Source organism: Malaclemys terrapin, chromosome 2 (assembly GCF_027887155.1).
Source record: "Malaclemys terrapin pileata isolate rMalTer1 chromosome 2, rMalTer1.hap1, whole genome shotgun sequence".
Taxonomy (NCBI): Eukaryota; Metazoa; Chordata; order Testudines; family Emydidae; genus Malaclemys; species Malaclemys terrapin.
The window spans coordinates 152,246,692-152,269,556 of record NC_071506.1 but is presented as its reverse complement, the minus strand read 5'-3'; the positions used below and the strand labels follow the sequence as shown (position 1 = coordinate 152,269,556).

The 22,865-nt window shown below is 42.6% G+C and overlaps 1 protein-coding gene across 3 annotated transcripts in view; it reads right to left on the bottom strand.

The window, feature by feature from the left end:
* Positions 1–22,865, bottom strand: part of RETREG1 (reticulophagy regulator 1) — a 136,897-nt gene that overhangs the window by 8,043 nt on the left and 105,989 nt on the right. For all 3 annotated transcript variants that reach the window (XM_054017906.1, XM_054017905.1, XM_054017907.1), the window contains 4 exons: positions 19,414–19,540; positions 15,377–15,461; positions 10,807–10,944; positions 7,020–7,084 (listed from right to left, as the gene is read on the bottom strand). In XM_054017906.1, the coding sequence (XP_053873881.1) occupies positions 7,020–7,084; positions 10,807–10,944; positions 15,377–15,461; positions 19,414–19,540 (415 nt within the window). The remainder of the gene's footprint in view (positions 1–7,019; positions 7,085–10,806; positions 10,945–15,376; positions 15,462–19,413; positions 19,541–22,865) is intronic.

Below are 22,865 nucleotides of genomic sequence, written 5' to 3'. Positions count from 1 at the left end.
AACTACCATTAAGTGCTCAGGATTGACAACAGATGCTGTAGAGGAAGTCAGAGTCAGGTTTCAGGACATCATGGACTATTTGGTCTAATCCAGTATGGGAATTCCTAGTCCTAATCATTTATATCAAATAATTGTCATTTAATGCACTCTCTCTGACTATACTGAGAAGAGCCATGGTATACATTATACAGCATACTAACATAGGCTGGACGTATTTTGAAGTCTTTTTGTTGTATGTATTACCAAAGCTACATAACTCTACAAAGGCTGCATGGTATAATCATTTGCATGCAATGTAACACCATGTTACAAGTGGTCATATGAGTTTAAATGATTCCACAAGTCTTTGACAAATTATGTGGTTTAACTATAAAAAAGTTGTTACTCATCTTGTGTCCCCCTGTGGAGGTTTTGAGATGTGTCCCCCTGTGGGTGCTGCACTGTAGGTGTGTCTGCATCCCTGCGCTGCTGATCAGAGAACTTTGGTAGCACATGCACTGGCTCTCCTCATTCTGCACCATGAGGCTAGCCAGTATGCACAGGCTATCCATCCTTCTCTACCACAGAGTCCCATATTGGGAACTCTGAAGGAGAAGGGTGGGTTGCAGAGCACGCCTAGGGACACACATCTCGAAGAACCTGTTTCTGCACAAGGTAACTACTTCTTCGAGCAGCGTCCCTATGGGTGCTCCACTGTAGGTGACTCCCAAGTAGAGTACCCCTTTTGGAGGGCTGGGACTTCAGAGTCGGGTAAGTTACAGATGACAATACTGTGGAGCCGAATATGGCATCAGAGGCGAGTCCCCAGTAATTACATAGTGCTCTGCGAAAGTGTGGACTGACACCCATGTCCCTGGTCTGCAAATCTTTGAGATAGGGACATCCTTGAAGAAGGTGACAGATGAGGAAATGGATCTTGTGGAATGTGTACGGATCGAGTCTGGAGGGGTCACACTGCGAATTTGGTAGCATTGTCTGATGCAATTCGAGACCCACTTAGTGAGTCTTTGGGCTGATGTTGCTGAGCCCTTGGATCTTTCCGCCACAGGAAGTAAGAGTATGGGACTTCCTGAAGGCCTTTTTCCTTTCCTAGAAAGCTAGGGCTCTCCTAACAGCTAGGGAAGTGGTCCTCAACCCTTCCAAACTACTGTACCTCTTAAAGGAGTCTGATTTGTCTTGCGTACCCCAAATTTCACCTCACTTAAAAACTACTTGCTTACAAAACCAGACATAAAAATACAAAGAAGTGTCACAGCACACTACTACTGAAAAGTTGCTTACTTTCTCATGTTACCATATAATTATAAAATAAAGCAATTGGAATATAAATATTGTACTTACATTTCAGTGTATAGTATATAGAGCTGTATAAACAAGTCATTGTCTGTGTGAAATTTTAGTTTGTACTGACTTCGCTAGTGCTTTTTATGTAGCTTGTTGTAAAGCTAGGCAAATCTCTAGATGAGCTGATGTACCCCCTGGAAAACCTCTGAGTCCCTCCAGGTTGAGAACCACTGATTTAGGGTATATAGTACGGCATCCCTATTGTCTTGGTGAGGCTTGGATAGAAGACAGGAAGGTGAATTGATTGATTCATGTGAAACTGAGAGGCTCCTTTAAGGATGAATTTTGGATGTGGCCTAAGTGTAACCTGTCTGGAAAGAATACTGTGTAAGGTGGAAGCACCATCAAAGCTGCTATCTCCCCTATTCTTCTAGCTGAGGTAATTGCTATCAGGAAGGCAGTTTTCATCAATAGGTACGTTAACAAAACAGGTAGCCGTGGGTTTGAAGGGGGGCCTAGTCAGGTTTAGGTCCCATGTGGGGATAGGAAGCAGACGTTGAGGGAAGAGGTTTATTATACCCTCAAGGAACTTTTTAGTGGTTGAGTGCGACAGCACTGAGTATCCTTGTATGGGTTGGTGAAAAGCTGTGATAGAAGCTGTGAAGAATCCCTAAGTTGGGATGTAGGGTATGTCCTTCAGCCTGTGAGAGGAGGGGTGGAAAGGTCAGCAGAGAGATCTGCGGGCACGCTGTGAGCTGTGTCAGGTAAGGCTACCAGGTCTGTCTTGGCCGAGTAGAAGCAATCAGGATGACGTGAGCTCCATCCCTTTTTATTTTTAGCAGAACCTTTATCAAAAGAGGAAACGGGGGAAAGGCATAAAGAAGGTCCTTGTTGCAGGGGAGGAGAAGAGCATCGCCCAGAGAGTGCTGTCCCATCTCCACCCTGGAGCAGCAGTGTGGACACTTCTTGTTCTGGTAAGTGGTGAACAGGTCTATGGATGGTGTTCCCCATTGTTTGAACAGGTCATGGAGCACCTCCAACTTGTGATCATGCGGGAATTTGTGACTGAGGTTATCCGCTATCGAGTTCTGAGTGCTGGGAGGTAAGCCGCAGACAAAGTGACGTTGTGAGAGATGTACCAGTTTCATAGTCTCATTGCCTCCGTGCATAGGAAGGGTGACCTGGCCCCCCCGAAGGTTGATGTAGTACATGCAGGCTATTTTGTCTGTTTAGGATCTTTGTATGTGATCCTGCTATCAGAGGGAGGAAATGGGTGCAGGCATTCCTGATCACTCTCAGTTTGAGGAGATTGATGTGTAGAAGCCATTTAAATGTGCACCCTACCAAACGAGTGATGCGTAGATGGTAAGGAACAACGATGGTGATGTCTGCAAGGTGATCACTTTGCATGTATTGGCTGGGTCTAAGGCAGTGGTGGACAACCTGCGGGCCACAATCTGACTTATCAGGGTAATCTGATTGTGGGCCATGAGACATTTTGCTGATGTTGACCATCTGCAGGCACGCCCCTCCCACAACTCCCAGTGGCCATAGTTCACCATTCTTGGCCAATGGGAGCTGCAGGAAGTGGTTGGCCACAGGGATGTGCTGGCCACCGCTTCCCACAGCTCCCATTGGCTGGGAAAGGCAAACTGCGGCCACTGGGAGCTGCGGGGGCCATGCCTGCAGACTGTCAACATCAGCAAAATGTCTCACGGCCCGCAATCAGATTACTCTGATGGGCCACAAGCGGCCCGTAGGTTGTCCAGCACTGGTCTAAGGAGTGCGGGGAGGTAACTCACACTTCCACCAGTCTAAGGAGTTTTTGACTGGTAGGTAGTGACAGGGGTTTGTCCAGCCTGTCCCCGTTTGATCTGTGAACCAAACTGAACTATAGTTGGAAGTATCACATGTGGAGTCTGGTGTGTGGTATCACAGCTGTTCCTGCCACCATATGCCCCAATGGTTAGAGGCAGTCTGGCTGGTATCTGTGGACTGCACTGAGCCGTGTCTATGAATGAGACCAGGGATAGGAACCTGTGTTGAGGTAGGAAGGCTTTGGCCTGTAGAACATCAAGGTCGGCCCCTATGAATTCCAGGTGCTGCACTGGCCTGAGGGTTGAATTCTGGGTATTGATCTGTAAGCTCAATTCTGTAAACAAGTGTATCGTGGTCTCGATGAGCCTCCTGAAGTGATCAGGCTCTGAGGAGACAATTGTCCAGGTATGGGAAGATCATTATCCCTTGCGAGTGTAAATGAACGGCTACCACTGGGAGAACTTTGGAAAATACTCTTGGGGCCAATGAGAGTCCGAAGGGAAGATTCTGTATTGGTAATGGCCAGGTCCCAGAGTAAATCTGAGAAATCGTCTGTGAGCAGGTAGGATTGAAATGTTAAAGCAGACGTCCTGTAGGTCGAGGGCTAAAAACCGGTCTCCCTGGTCCAGTGATGGAATAATCATCGATAATCTGACCATCTTGAACTTCTGAGCTTTGACAAACTTGTTGAGAGTCTGAGGTCCAGCATGGGTCTCCAACCTCTCTTTCTTTTGGGTATTAGGAAGTAACAAGAGTAGAACCCCTTGCCTCATAGATGTTGAGGTACTCCTTCTATGGATCCTAACTGGAGGAGTTGATTTATCTCCTGTTGTAGTAGACTCTCGTGAGAAGGGTCCCTGAAGAGGGACAGGGAAAGGTATTGTGGAGGGGGCAGAGAGGTGAAGTGGATAGAGTATCCAGATCAGATGATCTCTAAGACCCATCTGTCCGATGTTGCGTGTTCCCAGGCACTGTGCAATGCTGCCAAATGGGTGCATAATCATAGTCAGTTGCAGGGAGTGGTCTTGTGGCACCTCAATCTGCCCATCAAAAGTGGTGCTTACAGGAAGGGGACTGGGTTGAAGATTGTGGACTGGATGGCCTGAGCTTCGGGAATTTCCCCTTTTTTCTTTGCGGCTCATAATGGCGCTGTTATGGGAATTGAGTCATATATGGTCTGTGTTGGGACTGGGTGCTAAACTGTCTCTTTTGCCCTGGTGTATAGATTCCCAGCAACCTGAGGGTGGCCCTGGAATTCTTCAAGGTATGGAGGGAGGCATTGGTCTTCTCAGCAAAGAGCTTTGCATCCTTGTAGGGGAGGTCTTCTATTGTGGTCTGCATCTCCTTTGAATTCTGACAAGTGGAGCCATGACGCCTGCCTCATCACCACAGCCGTGGAGATGGATCTAACTGCCACGTTGGTGGCGTCGAGGGCTGACTGTAGCAATGTTTTTGCCACTAGTTGTCTCTCTTGGATGATGGCCTTGAAGGATTCCTGATGATTCTTTGGCAGTTTATCAATAAAGACATTCAACTTATTGTCGTTTGTGTAATCATATTTTGCCATGAGTGCTTGATAGTCGGCAATGCGGAATTGTAAGGAAGATGAGGAATACACCTTTCTGCCAAATAGATCAAGGCGCTTCCTATCCCTGTTGTAGGATGTTGCCCTGGAATGGTGTTGTTGGCCAAGGGAATTCACGGCATCTACCACGATGGAATGGTGGTGGGTGGGAGAAAAGGAACTCTGATTCCTTTGTGGGGAAATAATATTTCTTGTACGCATGCTTGCACATTGGGGCTATCGATGCCAGGGTTTGCCACACTGTTTTAGCCAGGTCTAAGACGGCTTCATTAATTGGGAGGGCGATCTTCAAGGAGGATATCAAGGAGCTGGTGTGTATCCTTGACCTCCTCCAGTGGATGGAAGGACAGTTGTAAAGGCATGACCGCTTCATCCGGGGAAGAGAATATGGCTTTAGATGTTACTTCTTCCGTGTCAGCCTCTTGTTCCTCCATTTCCTGAGGCTCTGAGGCTCTAGTTGCCGTGGCCAAAGGAGTGTTCTGGGAGGGTTTTCGGGCAGGCTTGAACCTGGGGGGCAGGCTCTCAATGTGCCACCTATGGGTTCCAGTATGGCCATTATGGTGGCATAGGGCCTGGTGGAGGTTTCCATAGGTGGCTGTACCAAGATGGTGGTGGTATACCATCTGCTGGTACGTTCCCAGATCCTGTTGATAGTCGGTCGCATATGGAGCTTGGGAGGAGTCCTGTGATACTTCCTCTGGCTCACTGTCTCACACCTCACTAGATAGTGGAGGGGCATGATATGATTGCAGGGATATCCTATGTGCCCAGCAAAAACATGATGCCCTGACGATGGTACTGAACGGTGGAGACTCAGGTGCCTCCATTATGCAGAAGTCTCTGGTCTGGTGGAATTCTGCTGGTACCGATCCTCCTGGTGTCAGGGAGATGGAGACCTTGTCTGTACCGTTCTCTCCGGTGCCGGGTGGGCTACTGTCACTAGCAGTACCGAGGTCGACTTGCATACTAGGAGCATCTTCCTAGGATGTTTGTCCTTATCTTTCAGTATTGATGATTCAGTGCCCATGCCCAATGGGGCCTGTGGGCAGTACTGGATACCAATGGTTACCAAGAGGCGTGAGTGCCGGATTGAGATCTTGGTGCCGAGTATACCGAGTGAGATGGCTATTGCTTATGGCTATCCCTAGGCTCACTGAGGGGACTTCCTGATCTCTTTTTTGACTTGACAGAGGAGTCCCCATTCCGTTTCCTTGACCCACCGTCCTTCAAAGTTGAAGGCTGTGGGGAAGACCGGCCACCGGAAGGTTGAGCTCAAAGAGCTGCCTCCATGAAGATATTTTTTTGGTGAAGCTCTCTGTCCTTGAGGGATCTCGGCCAGAGCTGCTGGCACAGGGTACACCTTTGTTTCATGTAGCCCTCGCCCAGGCAGTTGATGCACTGAAAGTGCTTGTTCGGAACAGGGATCGCCTTGCTGCAAGTGCGGCACTTCTTGAAGCCGGAGAACTGGGCATACCCTTTTTTGGGGGAGGGGGTGTCCTCCCGCCCACCGGGGTTGACAAAAGAATAAAGTCCTTTTCTTTTTCACTTCTTTTTTAAGGCAACAGGTAAGAAAAACAAATGAAGAAAAGAGGCTTCAGAGGAAGCTAAAAATTGCAATTGTAAAAGGGGTTAACGATCTGTGAACAGACAGCTAATAGCTCCGTCACTAGTTGAGAAAGAACTAAGGACAGTTAGCCCGTGCATACTGGCTAGCCTCCTGGCACAGCAGGAGGAGAGACAACGCATGTGCTGGCTCAACAGACACTGCTACCAAAGTTCTATCAGCAGCGTAGGAACGCAGGCAGAGACGCAGTGGAGCATCCACATGGACACTACTTGAAAAGAATGTTTCTTTACATATTTTGAGGTTAGAGGGGGGGTGCTGCAAATAGCAAAATGAATCTGCTTTACAGTGATGTCAGTTGGGCCTCTAGGCACTATTGTAATAATAATAATAATAATCTGTATCTCCACTCCTGAGAAGTGGGATAGATTAAATTGCTGTGAAATTCTGGTATAGTCCTTATGCAGCCAATACCATAGGGGTGTAACATCTTGTAGCTTCCCCAGATGAATAGCCACGTGGGCCAGATATTTGGGGGACCTGTAGTCATAGATGTGGTTAGTTTCTGGGTCAATTTCTCAGGATGGAGACAATGAGAGTCACTTTTGGAACATGATGTGATGTACATAGCTGTGTTTCTGGTCAGCAACAGCATGTCTCTTATTAGGAGGGAAAAAAACTAGTCTTTCATAGAGCACAGAGACCAAGAGAAGTTTTCATGCTCTTCAGTGCTTTTTTACATAAAAAAGCTGACTAAAATCCAGTCACCTTAGGACACAGGGCTGATATGTCTAATTCACTGTCATCTTCCAGGGATTTTGGTTTTGCGGTTTCTGAAAGAAAGAAAATTACAGTTAGTTATTTTCTATCCTATCCTGATGACCAAGCATTTCTGAGTTATTTCTATTGTCTCTATTGAGCTCCTTAAATAATTCAATCATATTATGGGCTTCATTTGTTAACACAATGAATGATTTATATATTATATACAATAGGCTGGTGTTGTAAAACAAGCTGACTCAGAAGCTGGATATTTATTGAGCTATTATTCTGTAGCATCTACAGCTGGAGAGACAACATTCGTCTGCACTGTCTTGCCGCATACTCATCTGCCTTTATTACGTTTATTTCTTTTAAAAACCTGTTGCTCCTTGCCGTGCGAAGTGCTTTGAGACTATACATCCCTGAAACTACACTGCGAGTACAAGTTAACACAAATTAAACAATTCAAGTAACTACAATTCAAAACTATGCCTTCCACATAGCTCGTCTGGTGTTGAGATGGTTGTATTTTACGGATTTAAAACAGGCAGTGGGTATGCAAGCTATGCTATTTTCATACCGATTAAAATGTATGTAATTTCTGGATATGTGCATATAGGTCTTCATGCACAGGATTTTCCCCTCCTTTGTTAGGGTTACCATTCGTCCGGATTTTCCCGGACATGTCTGGCTTTTTGGGTTAAAAATAGCGTCCGGGGGTGAATTTGTAAATTGCTACAAATGTCCGGGATTTCCCCCCCAAGCAGAGCGCGGCAGGGCTGCAGGAAATTCAGCCACTCGCATGGGGCTCCGGTAGCCAGAGCCCTTCCGCCGCAGCTTCAGATCAGCTGCCGGAGTCCAGCCCGGCCAATGTAGAGCTACTCCCCTCCCCTCATTCTCAGATTGCCGGCCAGCCAGGCCGTTCGCATAGGGCCTCGGCAGCTCCTCCTCCTCCCCTGCTCCCCCTCCCCTGCTGCACAGTGCCCCGCTCTGGCAGCACCGTGCAGGGGCAGGGACCGGGTTGTGTGTTGCACTGGGGAGCGCAGCCACGTGTCGGGCTACACGCGGAGCCCGACATGCTGTTCTGAGTGGCAGGATAAGTGGGCCAGGGGGCTGGAGAAGGGGCAGGAGGTTTCTGGAGGGGGCAGTCAAGGGATAGAAAGTAGGGGAGATTGGATGGGTCAGGGGGTCGGGGGAGGTGTTGGGAGGAGTCAAGGCAGGCAGGGAACAGAGGGGGTTGGATGGGTCGGGAGTTCTGGGGGTCCTGTCGGGGGCGGGGAGTGGTTGGATGGGGCGTGGAGTCCCGGGGGTCTGTCTGGGGCGGGGGTGTGGATAAGGGTCGGGGCAGTCAGGGGACAAGTAGGGTCCTAGGGGGGCAGTTAGGGTGGAGGGTTCTCAGGAGGGGGCACTCAGGGGACAAGAAGCAGGGAGGCTTAGATAGGGGGTGGAGTACTAGGGGGCAGTTAGTGGCAGGGGTCTCAGGAGGGGGCACTCAGGGGACAAGAAGCAGGGAGGCTTAGATAGGGGGTGGAGTACTAGGGGGCAGTTAGTGGCAGGGGTCTCAGGAGGGGGCAGTCAGGGGACAAAGAGCGGGGGGAGGGGGGTTGTGGATTCTGAGGGGGGCAGTCAGGGGGTGGGAAGTGGGAGGGAGTGGATAGGGGTGGGGCGGGGCTAGAGCACCCCCCCCCCCCGCCAGTGTCCTCTTTTTTGATTGTGGAAATATGGTAACCCTACCTTTGTACCCATTCATTCTTTCCCCTGCATTCATCCTAACTACCTTCAAATTTGCACTGAAAGTGACCAAGTAGGTCTGGTAGTTTTTGTTGGGTCACAGGTGTCTCCAATTAACATACAAGGAACACACATTTTGCCTTCTCCCTTCTCTGCCCCTCTGTCAGAAACAATCTCATCCTCCATCCATTTTTTTTTAAAGAAGGAAGTTAACTGAAAGCAGCATTGTAGCCTAGCAGAAAAGCTGACAGACTCCTGGGCCCCTTCAAATGCAATTTTTACTTATCTTTGATAGCACCACAATACATCGGCGGGGCCCATCTTACACAGCACCAACCCTGGTGCGTGGCTGCCATCACCTCCCAGGGGACTCCCCAACCGGTGCAGGAGCTGCTGCTGTACACTGGCCTGCTCCCTGATGAAGTCCTGGAAGGTCTTTTGTTGCTCGGCCTGCCAAGCAAGTAAGACCTGTCTCTTGGCCTGGTGGGACTGCTGAAAGGCCTGCAGGGTTTTCTGCAGCTCCTCTTGTTGCTTCATGAGCCACTGCACTGTTCCCTCCATGCTCAGGTTTCCACTCGCTGGCGGTGGCTTCTAGTCCTGGACAAGCCCCCACATGTAACGGGGTGCACGTTGTGCCCCATAGGATTTGGCCCGTTGGCCCCACTCTTTAAAGACTCAGTGACACTCCAAGCTGGTGCAACACCCATGCTCTTTATTTTGTGTCCTTTCCCCACCACCAGTTTCCCACTATTTTCAGGCTATTTACACAGCTTGGCCTCACACCCGCCTGATCAGCAACAGACTGGTAGGCTCCTTCCTCCCTGTGAGCCTGACCTTTCCCTCCTGGTCTCCGCCCCCCCTTCTTCCACTTCCAGCCTTTTAGCTCCTGCTAATGAAGCTGGCAGATGCGGGACGTTTCCAGGCAAGCACTGGCTATTTACCCAGCCCCAATCCATTCCCCCATGATTGGGGCTGGGGCGGCGGGAACTGATTAAGGGCTTTCCTAGCAGCGCCCTGCCACACTCCCTCATGTGAATAATCAAATAAGCAACATAATAATTTTGCTCATATAAAGATGACCAGAATAAAAGTTTATCTGAGAAAGTCTGGGATGAAGATGGCATTTTTTATTTATCTTCCTAATATTTCAGTGTCAGAAGTATAGCCTTTTGATTTTATACTATTGTGCAATTTCATGGTTTAAAAATAGTTGAGTATATTGTTTCATACCCTTCCCAGCAGTTGCTTTGGGACCCCCACACACCTTCCAAAATAAACATCTTAATAAAATAAAACACAACATGCACTTATACAGTATCTTTAGTTCAAAGAATCTCAAAATGCTTAAGCCTCATAATACCTCAATCAGTAAACAGAGACACAGAGAGGTTATGTAAATTGCCTGAAGTTGCACAGTCACTAGCTTCAGAGTAGCAGCCGTGTTAGTCTGTATCCGCAAAAAGAACAGGAGTACTTGTGGCACCTTAGAGACTAACAAATATATGCATCCGAAGAAGTGGGCTGTAGTCCATGAAAGCTTATGCTCTAATAAATTTGTTAGTCTCTAAGGTGCCACAAGTACTCCTGTTCTTCTTTTTACAGTCACTAGCATAATTTAGCTGGGTTAGAATCTAGAAGTCCTTATTTCAGAAGCCTCAATCTAATCACTAGACATTAGGTGCTTTAATGTGAATAGAACATATGCATTTGGAAGTACATGTTAACTCTGAGTAAGGTGGCTAGACTAATGTTTCATACTTTAAAACTAGCAGTTTTCCTAAATATATGAAGTGATGGGGCAGATCAAATCTAATGAGAGGAGAAAACTCCTCACCCCATCCTAACCGGTCAGTCTGACATATACTGTTTAAATTTTGCTCCCATCCTTCAGTTTAGAATTCCATAATGACAAGTATACTCATGCTTGGTTTCAAAAGATGAACTGTGATGATTACAATATGAGCAGATTTTTGCCTAATTTTAGATATATAATATTTGAGACTCCATGTGGGAAAAACAAAACAACCCTCTCCCTTCCTCCCCCTCCATATTAGTTACTTACCAGATCTCTCTCTCTTCTTTTGGTTGATATAGTCCCCAATTCCAAAATCCAGTTTCAGCAGAACTGACTTGATTTTGTTGCACATCTTCTGCCCAAATTCATTGCACTTGAACAGTGGACATAAAAAGGCACACAGTACTGTAACACAAAACCAAGATATAAACAGAAAGGTTACTTAAATATTTATGTTTAAATCACTAACTAAAGATTACGCCATACATTTCATTAATATAAAGAGAATTACCTTTACGTAACTTAAACAACAGTATATGCCACATCAGAGGAGTACTGGTCTCTGTACGGTTCCTACTGATTACTAGTCCACATCACAAAAATTACCATTATATTCACATCAACTGGCACCTGTTTTCATAGTCTCTCTAGAAGGCTGGGCACTTAGATCAAACTATCCTCTCCTCTGCCCCCATAAATGCATTCTATTGAGGTCAGGGTAGGCAAAGTTTTCCACAGCTGCTGCCTATGCCATAAGCTATCTAGGTAAACACAGCTTTAGTCTCTAGTGACATCAATCCAAGCCCTCTCACAGGGACCTAAATTTGCTTTTCAAAATACACGAATAATAAAAAGTCCTCTTCATCCTACTCTTTGTCCATTCCAAGTGCAAATCAGAAGCAAAATGATATCCCTGTGACACTTCCCTGGGTAGCCAGGGTTGTGAGGCACCTCACCACCACCTGTTCTTAGTATGAAGAAGTCTTGTCTGTATCTGCTGTGGATCTGTTTCCTGAAACCAGCAGCCTCTGGTGACACAAGCACCACCTTGCAGACCTCTTTCTTTCTGTGCAGGTTAGCGATAGGCACACACCAACCCGTGTGTCATGGGAGTGTTCCCTACAGAGTCAGCTCTTTATTCACTGAACTCTCACAGAACTACCAAGTCTGGTATTCCCAACGGAACAGTACACCGCAGCTTACTAATTATACCTTAGAACACAGATCTACTAAACACACAGCACTTAGATATATTTACAGAGAAAATAAGTGTAACTTTATTATCAAAGAACAGAAATTCAAGTGACAGTGAGTAAGAATATTGGAAACAAATGGTTTCACATAAAACAAAATCATAACAGCTTTCTAGAGATTAAACTTATTAATTAAGTTATCCTTCTGTCTAAAAAAGCTTATCTCACCCAAAGTTCTCTCAACATTCTCAACCAGACCTGGTTGAGACCCCTTTTCCATTAAGCAAATTTTGCTATCCTACTTCCTAGGTGAAGGATGCCAGTGTCTCTCTTTGCACCCTTAAATATACCAGCACATACCTTTGATGTGCACCTCAAGATGGGTTTCCCTTCCCCTGTCTACCCCACTATTTATTTCTTCCTGTTCCTTTCCTCTCTGAAGAGTTCACTATCCTTCATTAGCATTTGGTTCAGACTGGTGAGTAGAGTACCACTGTGAATCAGACAATACTTCATTTACATGGAAACAGATAAACATTTCTTGCCGGAAAGAAAACCAGTTTCTCCCTGTTCCTGGTGACCAGTCCCTACATAGACCATAAGAACATAATTTTCAGTGTACATATGTAACTCCATATACAACATCCATACATGCACTTTGCAATGATACTGACAACCAGAGTGACAGAGGCTTTTATTAAAGACCTCACAAGACACTCTTTTGGTGAACTAGAATGTAAATATACCAGACCCAGGGCATTCCTCTAACCCTTATGTACCATTTATTCCTGCTGCCACTTGGCATCAAGAGGTCCCTGGGTCACAATCACAGTCTCATTAAAATATTTATATTTAGGCAAATAAAATCTTTTAGAAGGAGAAAAACAAAAGCAAAGTCACTAAAATGTAGTGAAAAATGTTACCAAGTAATGGCCCTGAGTGGATCCAATTGATGTGCATTTTGTCCCACTTACTCTGGAGAAAGTTTCTGCTGTTGTAGAAGATCAATCTATGTCAATCAGCAATTTTAACTATTAGATGAAATAATATTGCTGGTGTTATCAGCAAAAATACAAAATGTATTTTTATATTTAAAAGAAATCTGTGCTTTGTTAATTTTGGCTCATCCCAAAATAGGATTTAAAGGTGTGGTCTTACAATGCATTCAACCAGTAATTGCTGCCAAGACCAGTATCATAATAGATTTATAGGGTAACTATCTCCCATTTCTATATATGCTGGGGAAGTGGTGGCAGACAATATATCAACTGTTAAAATGTCATTATTTGTTTTGTTTTCTGTTTCTATTGTCTGCTTAGTTTCACTTAAATCTCAGTTCTTTATTAATAAACTTATTGTTTTATTATAAATTCATCTCAATGCTGTTATACTAAAGTGAGGTGTGCATCCTCAGATGAACCAACAGGTTGATGTGTATTCTGTCTCTTTGGAAACAGCATACTTGGTAATTTCTCTGAGTGTCCAGGGACAGGATCTGGATATTGTAGGGAGAAGCTTCTGGAGAATTTGGGAACTGAAGTAGTCCAAGGGTTAATCTGCAAGGCAGTTACGACTGGCAGAGTCCTGAGGAATATGTGAGGCTGGCTGGAGTGGCAGGGAATTGTCACTCAGTTAAGCACCAGCAGACCCTTTTACGCTTAGGCAGAGAAGTAACAGGGTGACTTACAGTTCTGGATACCCCAAGAAAGTATCACAACCTGTTTACTGTGCCTAACTTAGTGGGCCAGGATCTCTGATTGGGGCTTCTAGGTGTTACCACAATAGAATAATATTACAGGCTTGTAAGACATTGAACTTTAATTCCTGTTCCTAGTCACATGACATCGGTCACAGTTACAAAAGAGTAATCACCTACCACGTGACAGAGTCAGTATTCATGAACTCCAGAGGTTACTATAACATGTTTAAAGAAAACATCAAATGCAAATAAAACATAATATAAACTAAAGATAACCCCAAACAAATACACCCACTTAATAAAACAAATAGAAAGCTCTAGGAGCTTTGGACGTTTGTCAGTGACTACCATCTCAGTGAATTTCTGATCACATGACCTCTTGTTCTAAAAACTGTTCCTTCTGCAATGGTCTATTTGTATCTGAGATTGGATCCACAATGTGCTGCTCCAGGTGTTTTCTAGTCAGTGACTGTGTGTGTGTGTGTGTGTGTGTGTGTGTGTGCGCCATTTCTGTCAGCACAGGAGTACTATCAAGGGCATTCTGGATGTCCTGGGGAGCATGGGGGGAGAAGCCAGTGCCCTCCCTGATTTTGAGTAGATGTTTTCTATTCCTGCTACAGGACAGATCCTTGGTGCTAATGGTATAAGTCATTATCTTAATTGGGTGGTAGCCACATTTTTTTGAAATTAACGTTCTCTCCCAATTGCAATGGGGGTAAACTTTTGGCATTCTTGTTTTTTTAATTCTGTACGGCTGAATAGCTCTTTTAGAACAAATAAAGGTTTATTATATTTGGCTCAAAAAGCTCAATGTAAGCAGAAAGGTTTTTGTTCTTCTGCCTGTAAACCTTTATACTTGTGATGTTAATAAATCACTGTGCTGTGTGCTGCAATACTCCAACAATGCTAAATATAAATCTCTTAAATCTGCCAGGGCTCCATTATTATAATAAATTTGATAATGGTGGTAATAATTCTTTTAATAATCCTTGCTATTTTCACTGAACTTTTCTGCTAATCCATTTGACTATACCTATATTAAGGTCCTGACATGGTGTGCTTGAACTGATATCACACTCCAATGCAGTGGACTAATATACGCATCGGCCTCAGTTTACTCTGTTTTTCCCCCTCCTTAACTAGGAGTTCTCTTGAAAGGACAAGGCACTTTTTTGCAGCAGCAGAGACTGACACCAATATACTGGCAAAACAGAGGCATCTGTTTTTTTTTTCCATATAATTTACTCAGCTCTTCACCCACTTGTTTGAATTGTTTAAAACTCCATTCATATATAAAAAACAGTATTAGATGACAATATGGACTCATGATACACTACAGCAGTTGGTGGCATAATTTGTAAAACAAACAAACAAACAGTAGGGGTAGTGGGATAATTTTTCATGGAAGAGACATCTCAGTGAGATGTAGCTCACAGCCCACCATCAGTCTTTGAAGACATAATTTGCTTTCTGAGAAAGGGAAATGTACTGCTGAAAGATGAAATCATTGATAAAGTAAACATCAAAAAACAGCACATTCCAACCTGCTTCAGACATTGTGGGTTGGGAGTGTATGGTTTCTCTTCTATGGGATAGCACCATTATAACAACTATTTATACCAAGTGGCTAAATATTTTCAGAAGTTCCAATAGGGAATTTGTGGTCATGGTAGCATATATTTTTATTCATGATCATGTTTTATTTTGGCATAAATATGTCTCTCTCTGTATCACTGCCTAAAAGGTATCATACAGTTGTGCCATGATGTGTCAGAATTTTAACTGACAAACTGAAAAATCTGTAACCTGACATTCATATAATATCATCATCGGTCAAGATCCATATACAGAACTATTTATTTAAAAAACGAACTGTATGTTAGACTGCATAATGAACATACAACATGCATAAGACATGACTGGGGGGAAAAAAGACTATACTTACATAGAAAGTAGGAGAGTACAATTCCAGGAATGTAACTACCCAAGATAGTGAAAAATGTACACACACTGCAGACCAGAAGGCAAAACTGAAAACAGAAGAGATCAGAGATGATAGTTAGAATTCATACTGCTATGACATTAAATATTTACACTTTGTGATAAGAACAGTTCCCCGGCAGGGTAATATTCTAGTTTAAAAGTACAATATTGAAGATTTTATTATAATTGCAATACAAGTATTACAGTAAGAATTAAACAGCATATTTTTGGGTGATTAGGCTATGTCTCAGGTGGTATTATAAAAAGAAGGCTTCTTCCCTCCACCTACCATATGGAAGTTTTAACAACCTCCAGGTCATCGCCAGTCATGAAAACTGGATACGATGAATATCAGAAGAAATACAATAGGCAGTAATAACAGGTGCTCGTTTTGTTAGGTCACCATCTTCATAATCCATCTGAAAACTACAACTTGGGTTTATTTTTTTTTAAACTTTACTTAAAACTGGGGACTGATTTTGACGTTCACGAAAGGAAGGCACTGACAGGATCTCACTAAAGCCAGATATAGCTTTATGCAAATTAAGTTGTAATTTACTTGACATTTTCATTGTTTTGTCTTGTATACTGCTAACTCTTGGCACTTTTCAACATTGTACAGTGTATCATTATGGAAGCATCAGTTACTGCTCTATAAATTAATCTGAATTTTGCATATATAAAGAAGGGATTTAATCTCTGTTGTGTTTGAAAAATACAACGTATCCTCCCCAAAACTACAGAATTTTCTGAGAATTTACAAGCTTATTAATTAAATTAGGAGATAAAATTAATTAAGAAGGAGAAGCACACACTATCAGACTTTATTTCTTCTCTTATGGTCTTAACAATAGAACAGTGATACCATCAGGGGAAAAGGGGAGGAGGAAAAAAATTTAATGTGTCTTTAAAAATCAGTTTTGTCTAAACTGAGACCTCAAACATTAAAATGCCTTAACTACTCCTGGAGGAATTCTGTGCCAAAAAAAATAAAAATTCTCTGCACAATATTTTTTAATTCTGCAAAATTCTGCATATTTTATTTGTCAAAATAATACAATATAATCATACCAGTTTCAATTATTTTGGTAATTTATTTCAAAATATCGGTCAGCAAGTATGTCTGTAACAATACAGACCAAAACCAGATTCTGGTAAAAATTTTTGACAAATAGATTCCTTACTTGGCATATTAATACAGAACTTTGAGTAATTCATTTAAATTACAATACAGAACTATATTTCCTACACCTATCAGAATGAGTGAAAAGGCTCGGGGGAGTCAGGGGTAACAGAGGAGCTGATGGACAGGGAAGGAGCAGACGGAGAGGGAAGGAGCCTGGAGTGAACCTGGAAGGTTGTTAGGTGGGGTGGGAAAAGTATGGAACAGGCTTTTTTGGGGGTGGGGAGGGGCAGGATTGTTAGGGAGTTGGTGAGCTTCCCCCATGCAGATCCTGGCTGACCCCAAGCCTCTCCCATTCAGTCAGGCATATCTGCCCCTGTCCCCAAACCTCCCATCCTCATGTGGCCTTGCACCCCCACTCCCATTCAGCCGCTGGCTCAACACTGTTCCCCCCTAGCCATTCTGAACTCCAATCTGTGACCCCTCCCAGCAGCCCCATGTGCCCCACTCTGTCTGTCCTAGCCTGGTTCTGGAGGCAGATGCTGTGATGAACCTCTACTCCTAGGGGAATTCTGTACCACTGTTCATGTACAGAATTTTTTTCCACACAGAAAATACATTTTGCCCCAGAAGTGCTGCAGTTCTGCCTTTTGACCACCAGAGGTTGCTGTGGCACTAGAACAGCCTGCTGCTGGCTGTCCTGGTGCCACAGCGGCCTCTGGCGGCGAAAGGCAGAACTGCAGCACTTCTTAGGCAGAGTGTATTTTTTGAGGAAAAAATTATGCGGCACACAAATTCTGCACATGCACAGTGGTGCAAAATTCCCTCAGGCATACTTAATGATAGATGTGACAGAATGTACCAGGCCCTTCTGGACTCCTGCTGGAGGCCCCACTGCTCTGCTGCACCCTGCCCCAGAAAGAAGCAACATGCAAGGAAAAGACCAATGAAGTTGGGTCTTCCAGGCCTGCCTAGAGAGGTCTTTTGGAGGCAGCCATCTTGGAAACTACAAAGACCTGGTCCTCCAAGGGCTAGAAGGTCTAGTGACAGCCAATCAGTGCCCAGCAGGCTTAGATAACATTTGATGCTGGGCCTTAGTAGGGCAGTCCCTGGGTGGGAAGGTGTTCCTCTTTGGCCAAAGGAGTCTGAGTACTAGCCAGGGTACAATTCAGACCTCGCTTGCACAGTTGGGTTTGCAGGGAAAGAGGAACCTGAGAATTTTGGTCGTGGGATATTGGTGTAGCTAAAGGAGCCAGATGGGAAGAGGCCTAGGGAAGTAGCAGCAACAAATGTACCTGAACAGTATGTGGCTGCTGTTTATAGGGCCTCTAGGTTGGAACATAGAGTAATGGGTGGATCCACCAGCAAAATAGCATCAACCCCAAGAAATGGGAGGTGTGGGGGAGAAGCCTAACCTAAGCCCCATGAAGGGGACAGGTCTCGCTTAGAAGCCCAAGCAAAAGGATGAATTTAAAGGACCCAAAGCGAAGACTAAAGACTCTGGTGAGGATAGATAGACTGTTTTGTTGGACTCATTGCAAGATGGTCAGTCTGACTGTGTGACCTGGCTGGAGGGCCAAGCCAAAGAAAACTGGCAGAGACATGCAGACAGCCTACAGGGGGTGCCAGGAGCAGCAAAAGGACTGAAATACTACACTCAGCCACAAAGAGGTGCTCAAGAGATAAGTGCCCCTACCCCCCAGTGCAATATGGTTATTGCATGGCATCGGTAGACAGCAGATCTGGTTGTCTGGATGCATTAAAGCTGCATTTCCATACCTCATACGATTGGGGTTTTTTTCAGTTTAATCTTAACTTTGAATTTCTTGGGTTTATGTTTGTTTCTAGGATAATCACAACATCCCTATAATGTATTTATCCTATTTTATTGATATATACTCTCAGCCGTAACTTCTTCTTAATGTACTTTTCAACTGGGAATATATAAATTCATTTTGTTACATCGGAGAGCCTTCTTTCCAGGAAACATCTCAATGCAAACTCTTGTTATGATCTCAAGAAGAAAATGTAACTTGTCCAAGTAAGTTTGAATGCAAAAAAGAAAAAAAATAGTGAAATACCCAAAGATGACAAGCAAAAATCTACAATGTCCACTATAGCTGCCATGATGGACTGTTCCACTATCAATGTTGTTCATGCTACTAATATTTGGTTTAATTGAGAAAAGATCAGTTCAGATTTGGCCAAAAACAACAGTACTCTGCGAATAGAAGAAGAGTATTATACTCTTGCTTGCCTTTTATCACTCATGTGTTTTCCACCTCAGTCTGTCTCGGAAAAATTATGCTACATTTATATGAGCAGATAAATGATAGCACTATGATATAGGTAGGATCCTCTCATATCATAATATTAGATGCTATTTATGTAATACTTGAGTAAAACTTTCTGAAAATCAATTAAAGCTATTTTAAAAAATAATACATAAATTTATAAATGATGTAGGATTCTTCTGTTTTTATTAAAGCTATTATTGTGATCTGATCTGATGTCTCTACCCTAGGGAGACAGATGGCATTTCCACCAGGAGCTCCATAGCAGTGCATCCCATAGCCACATTGGTCATGCCATATCCTGCCCTAATTCTGGTGTTACACAGTGGCTGGAGAAGAGTCCAGCAGCTAACTGGGGAGGGGCTCTACTGCCATAAATCTTTTCCCTGGGCAACTTTTCTGCTACATGGAGTCTCCCTTACAATCCATACAGAAAGATGCTAGCACAAACCCTGACTGAATCTAGTTCAGTGTCTTCATTTTAGCAAATTTACCTGCTATATTATCAATCATAGTTTGCTGAGACAGAATACCTCCTGATAAAACAGGATAAAGATATTGAGCTTACTTTATTGAACTTACCTTGCCAGGGTTTTTCTCTTTGAAGTGTGACATTTCCTGAAGAAATAGAAATAAATTCACCAATGCATCTACAATACATTGGTTTATTTTGGGCCTGTAGTCAGGTTTGGAATTGATGACTTCCCAGCTGAGTATAGAAAAACAAATCTTTAGTTACAAGTAAAACTGAGAAGGCATTGCTTTTATGGAATATTTTGCTCACATTATTAATCTTTCATATTATTTCTGGAAAAAAAAATAAACAGAATCCGACCATTTTGAAAACTGATGTCCTCCATTTATTCTACAGCTACTGCTATAGAAATCCACAGTTCTTATTATCCCATATTTTCTGGCTAATGAATTACACAATGATCTAATTAAGTCTCCTTGTGGAGTGAGGTGCAAGTCAAGACTATTATTTGTTATATTATTAAATACATATTTAAATATATAACCACAGTATTCTCTTGTGCACAGACCACTCAATTTAAAGATTACAAGTTGGCAATTATTTCATCAGCCTACTTTCTACAGTTTTTTTCTCTGGACATTCTTTCCTAACATGTTTGCAAACCACCACTCCATTTATTGTAACTGTATGGTACATCCTTTCCCCACACCTTTTCTCTGCCTTCTCTATTTAGATTTAAACTTGTAGAGGAGGTATTATTGTCTCTTATTTTATGTTTCTACAGTGCACAATGGAACCCCAATCCTGGCAGAGTTTTTTAGATGATATTGGAATACAAACAATTAATAATAGTTAGCCACAGTGATGAAAAGCCTGAACTACAATTTAGGAAATCACTGTGTACAGACGTCAAACACATGCAGGTTCCTTAGCTTCAGAATCTTTCCACAGCTTGACTGTGTTTTCCAAAATCAAATCTTTTTGTTTGAATAATAAACTCTTGCTTATAGCAATATCTTACACTCTTTATCGATACGTTCTCTTATTGAAACTACATAGTTAAACAGACCTAAAATACATGACAGCTCAGTTCTGTGTAATATATTTCTAGGTCCCTATAAACAATCACAGCTAGAATCATTGCTTATTGATGCTGGCCCTTTGGAAGCATTCATTTCAAAGTCAGATCCACACCTGCCTTATACAACTAAGTAAACACCAAGTTTGTGTTATTGGTGTTTCCTTTTAAAAAGGACATCAGGGCATTTTTCATACATTTAAAGCCATCTTGTGTGCCATTTAATGTGGTTCATTTATTGTATAATATTCTGGTGGGTATTTTTACCATACAAATGAGAAATTTTTTGCAAATTTGAGAAATCTTTATCAGATTTATTTTTCTATCCTAAAACGAAAGCCATCTGTTGAAGGGTTGAGGTTTAAATCTATTTTCTTATTTTTCTGTTTGTTTATTGTGCAGGCACCCTAATTTATTATTGTAGGGTTGCTCAAGAGAACAGGCCTATGGCCATTTTTATTTAAAATTTTTTTTTAAAAGAACCCATCTAGAAGAATTAGAACCCATATAGAACTTGCAGAAAGATGTTAGGGGGAAAAAAAAAACACAAAATAGATCTAATTTTTGTCCTAGCAACCTAGACAATATTTTAAGTGATAGCCTGTTTGCTTTTAATTTTAGCTTGGATGAGTGCATGAACACGGGAAACAGTAGCAAACAGAATGAACAACTGGTACTGGCCTATGAATATTATGTCCCATTAATGTAACAGAAGTGCCATCACATATATATCCAGAATCTGAATTACATGTCCCACATTAGGAGATAGGGAGTTGGCAACCGTATCAGTGACTACTCAGTTAGTACAGCATTGATCAGACTGTATGGAAGTAACCTGTATACAGTATTACAGTTCTTTTACTTTGACACTCAACCTATTAAGTCTAATGCATTACTAGGAGATTGCCAACAACAATCAACAAAAACTTTTATATTAGCAGTAATAATTCTTTTGGTCACAGATGGGTCAAACTAAAGAGAAACCAAAGAACTAGATAAAAGGAGGAAGGGGGAAAGAAAATCCCCCAAACTATCAGGTACAGTGCTAAATACACAAATTATAGGCTCAAGGTGAGTCTCTCTAATATCCTGGGACTGACACTGCTACAGCAACACTGCATAATACTATAGGCTGTCAAATACAGGCCCCTCTTTCCAGATGATTGTTCTACCATTCAGTTGGAAGGGGAGATTTTCTTAGCTAGATAGCAAAGACAAACTACCTTTATTTTCAGTTTTTCATACCATTCAGAGTAATAAAAAATCGTGAGATTTCATTGCAAGAGCTATACTGACTCAATTTTTGCTATTTAAAATTCAACTAGCACGAACTTGGAAGGCAAATATACTCAAAACTGACCCCAAAACATCTGACCAATTTATTTGGGTTGGTATACTAATATAGAATATTTTTAAATTATTTCAAAATGGATTCTAAAGAAACCGCTTTACTGTTAAAAATTTCAAATCATTAAGAAATTTTAAAATGAATGTGGTTCTTGCTGAAAATTTCACTGTATTAACTTGTTTAGCCTTTTTTATTAGTGTCAGTGGGTTTAAAACTTGAAAACTTTTTCCTGTATTCATTGACTTTGTTAAGCTGAAAGCTGGGTAAATAACAAGCTGCTTTGGTCTCATTCTCTGTGTAAAACCTCATATGCCTAATTAAAATGTGTCTATTTTTTAAAATTACTCTTTAGTCAGTGTGTTAGGGAGTTAGTGATGAGCTAATATTCACTCTTAATTGCATATTGTTGTCATTATATTTTATAATATGAGATTGTCTTGTATCAGTATAAAATTTGAATAAAGTGACAAACTATAAATACAATAAGACTTCAAAGTGTTTTGCAAGCATTAATTTAAGCTTATTTGTACCCTTGTGAAGTACTGTAGATATTTAAAAATATGCAACAAAATAATTAAAAAATATAGAGACAATTTTGAAAACAGTATTCAGTACTGTTATATAAGCACTTATCTACATTAGTAATTAACCTCCAACAATAAACAACAAAATTAATTTAAGAGAGAAATTACGGTGCTATTAAGCTTTATAAATATTAATATATGGTATACAGTTGCAGCCTCACAAGATATTGTGGCTCTGAGCCCACTCACAATTTGTCAGAATTAAATAGAAAATAGCAGTCGAATAGCAAGCTGTGCTTTCTGCATTCTACCATTCTTTTCAGAGGGAGAGATAGGGTGCTGGTCGTTGGGGGACTCCCGTCTGAGGAGGATGGAGGCTTCCATGTGCCAACATGATATGATGTCTTTAGATGTGCGCTGCATGCCTGTAGCACACATCTGAGATGTTATGGAAAAGTTGCCAAGGTTCAGCCGTCCCTGTTACCATGCTGTTCATCTACACGGGCACTAATGATACTGCCAGGTCTGACCCCAAGCAGATCAGTGGTGACTACAGGACGCAGGAAGCAAGAGTGAAGGGGGTCAGAGGAGTAGGTTGTCTTCTCACTC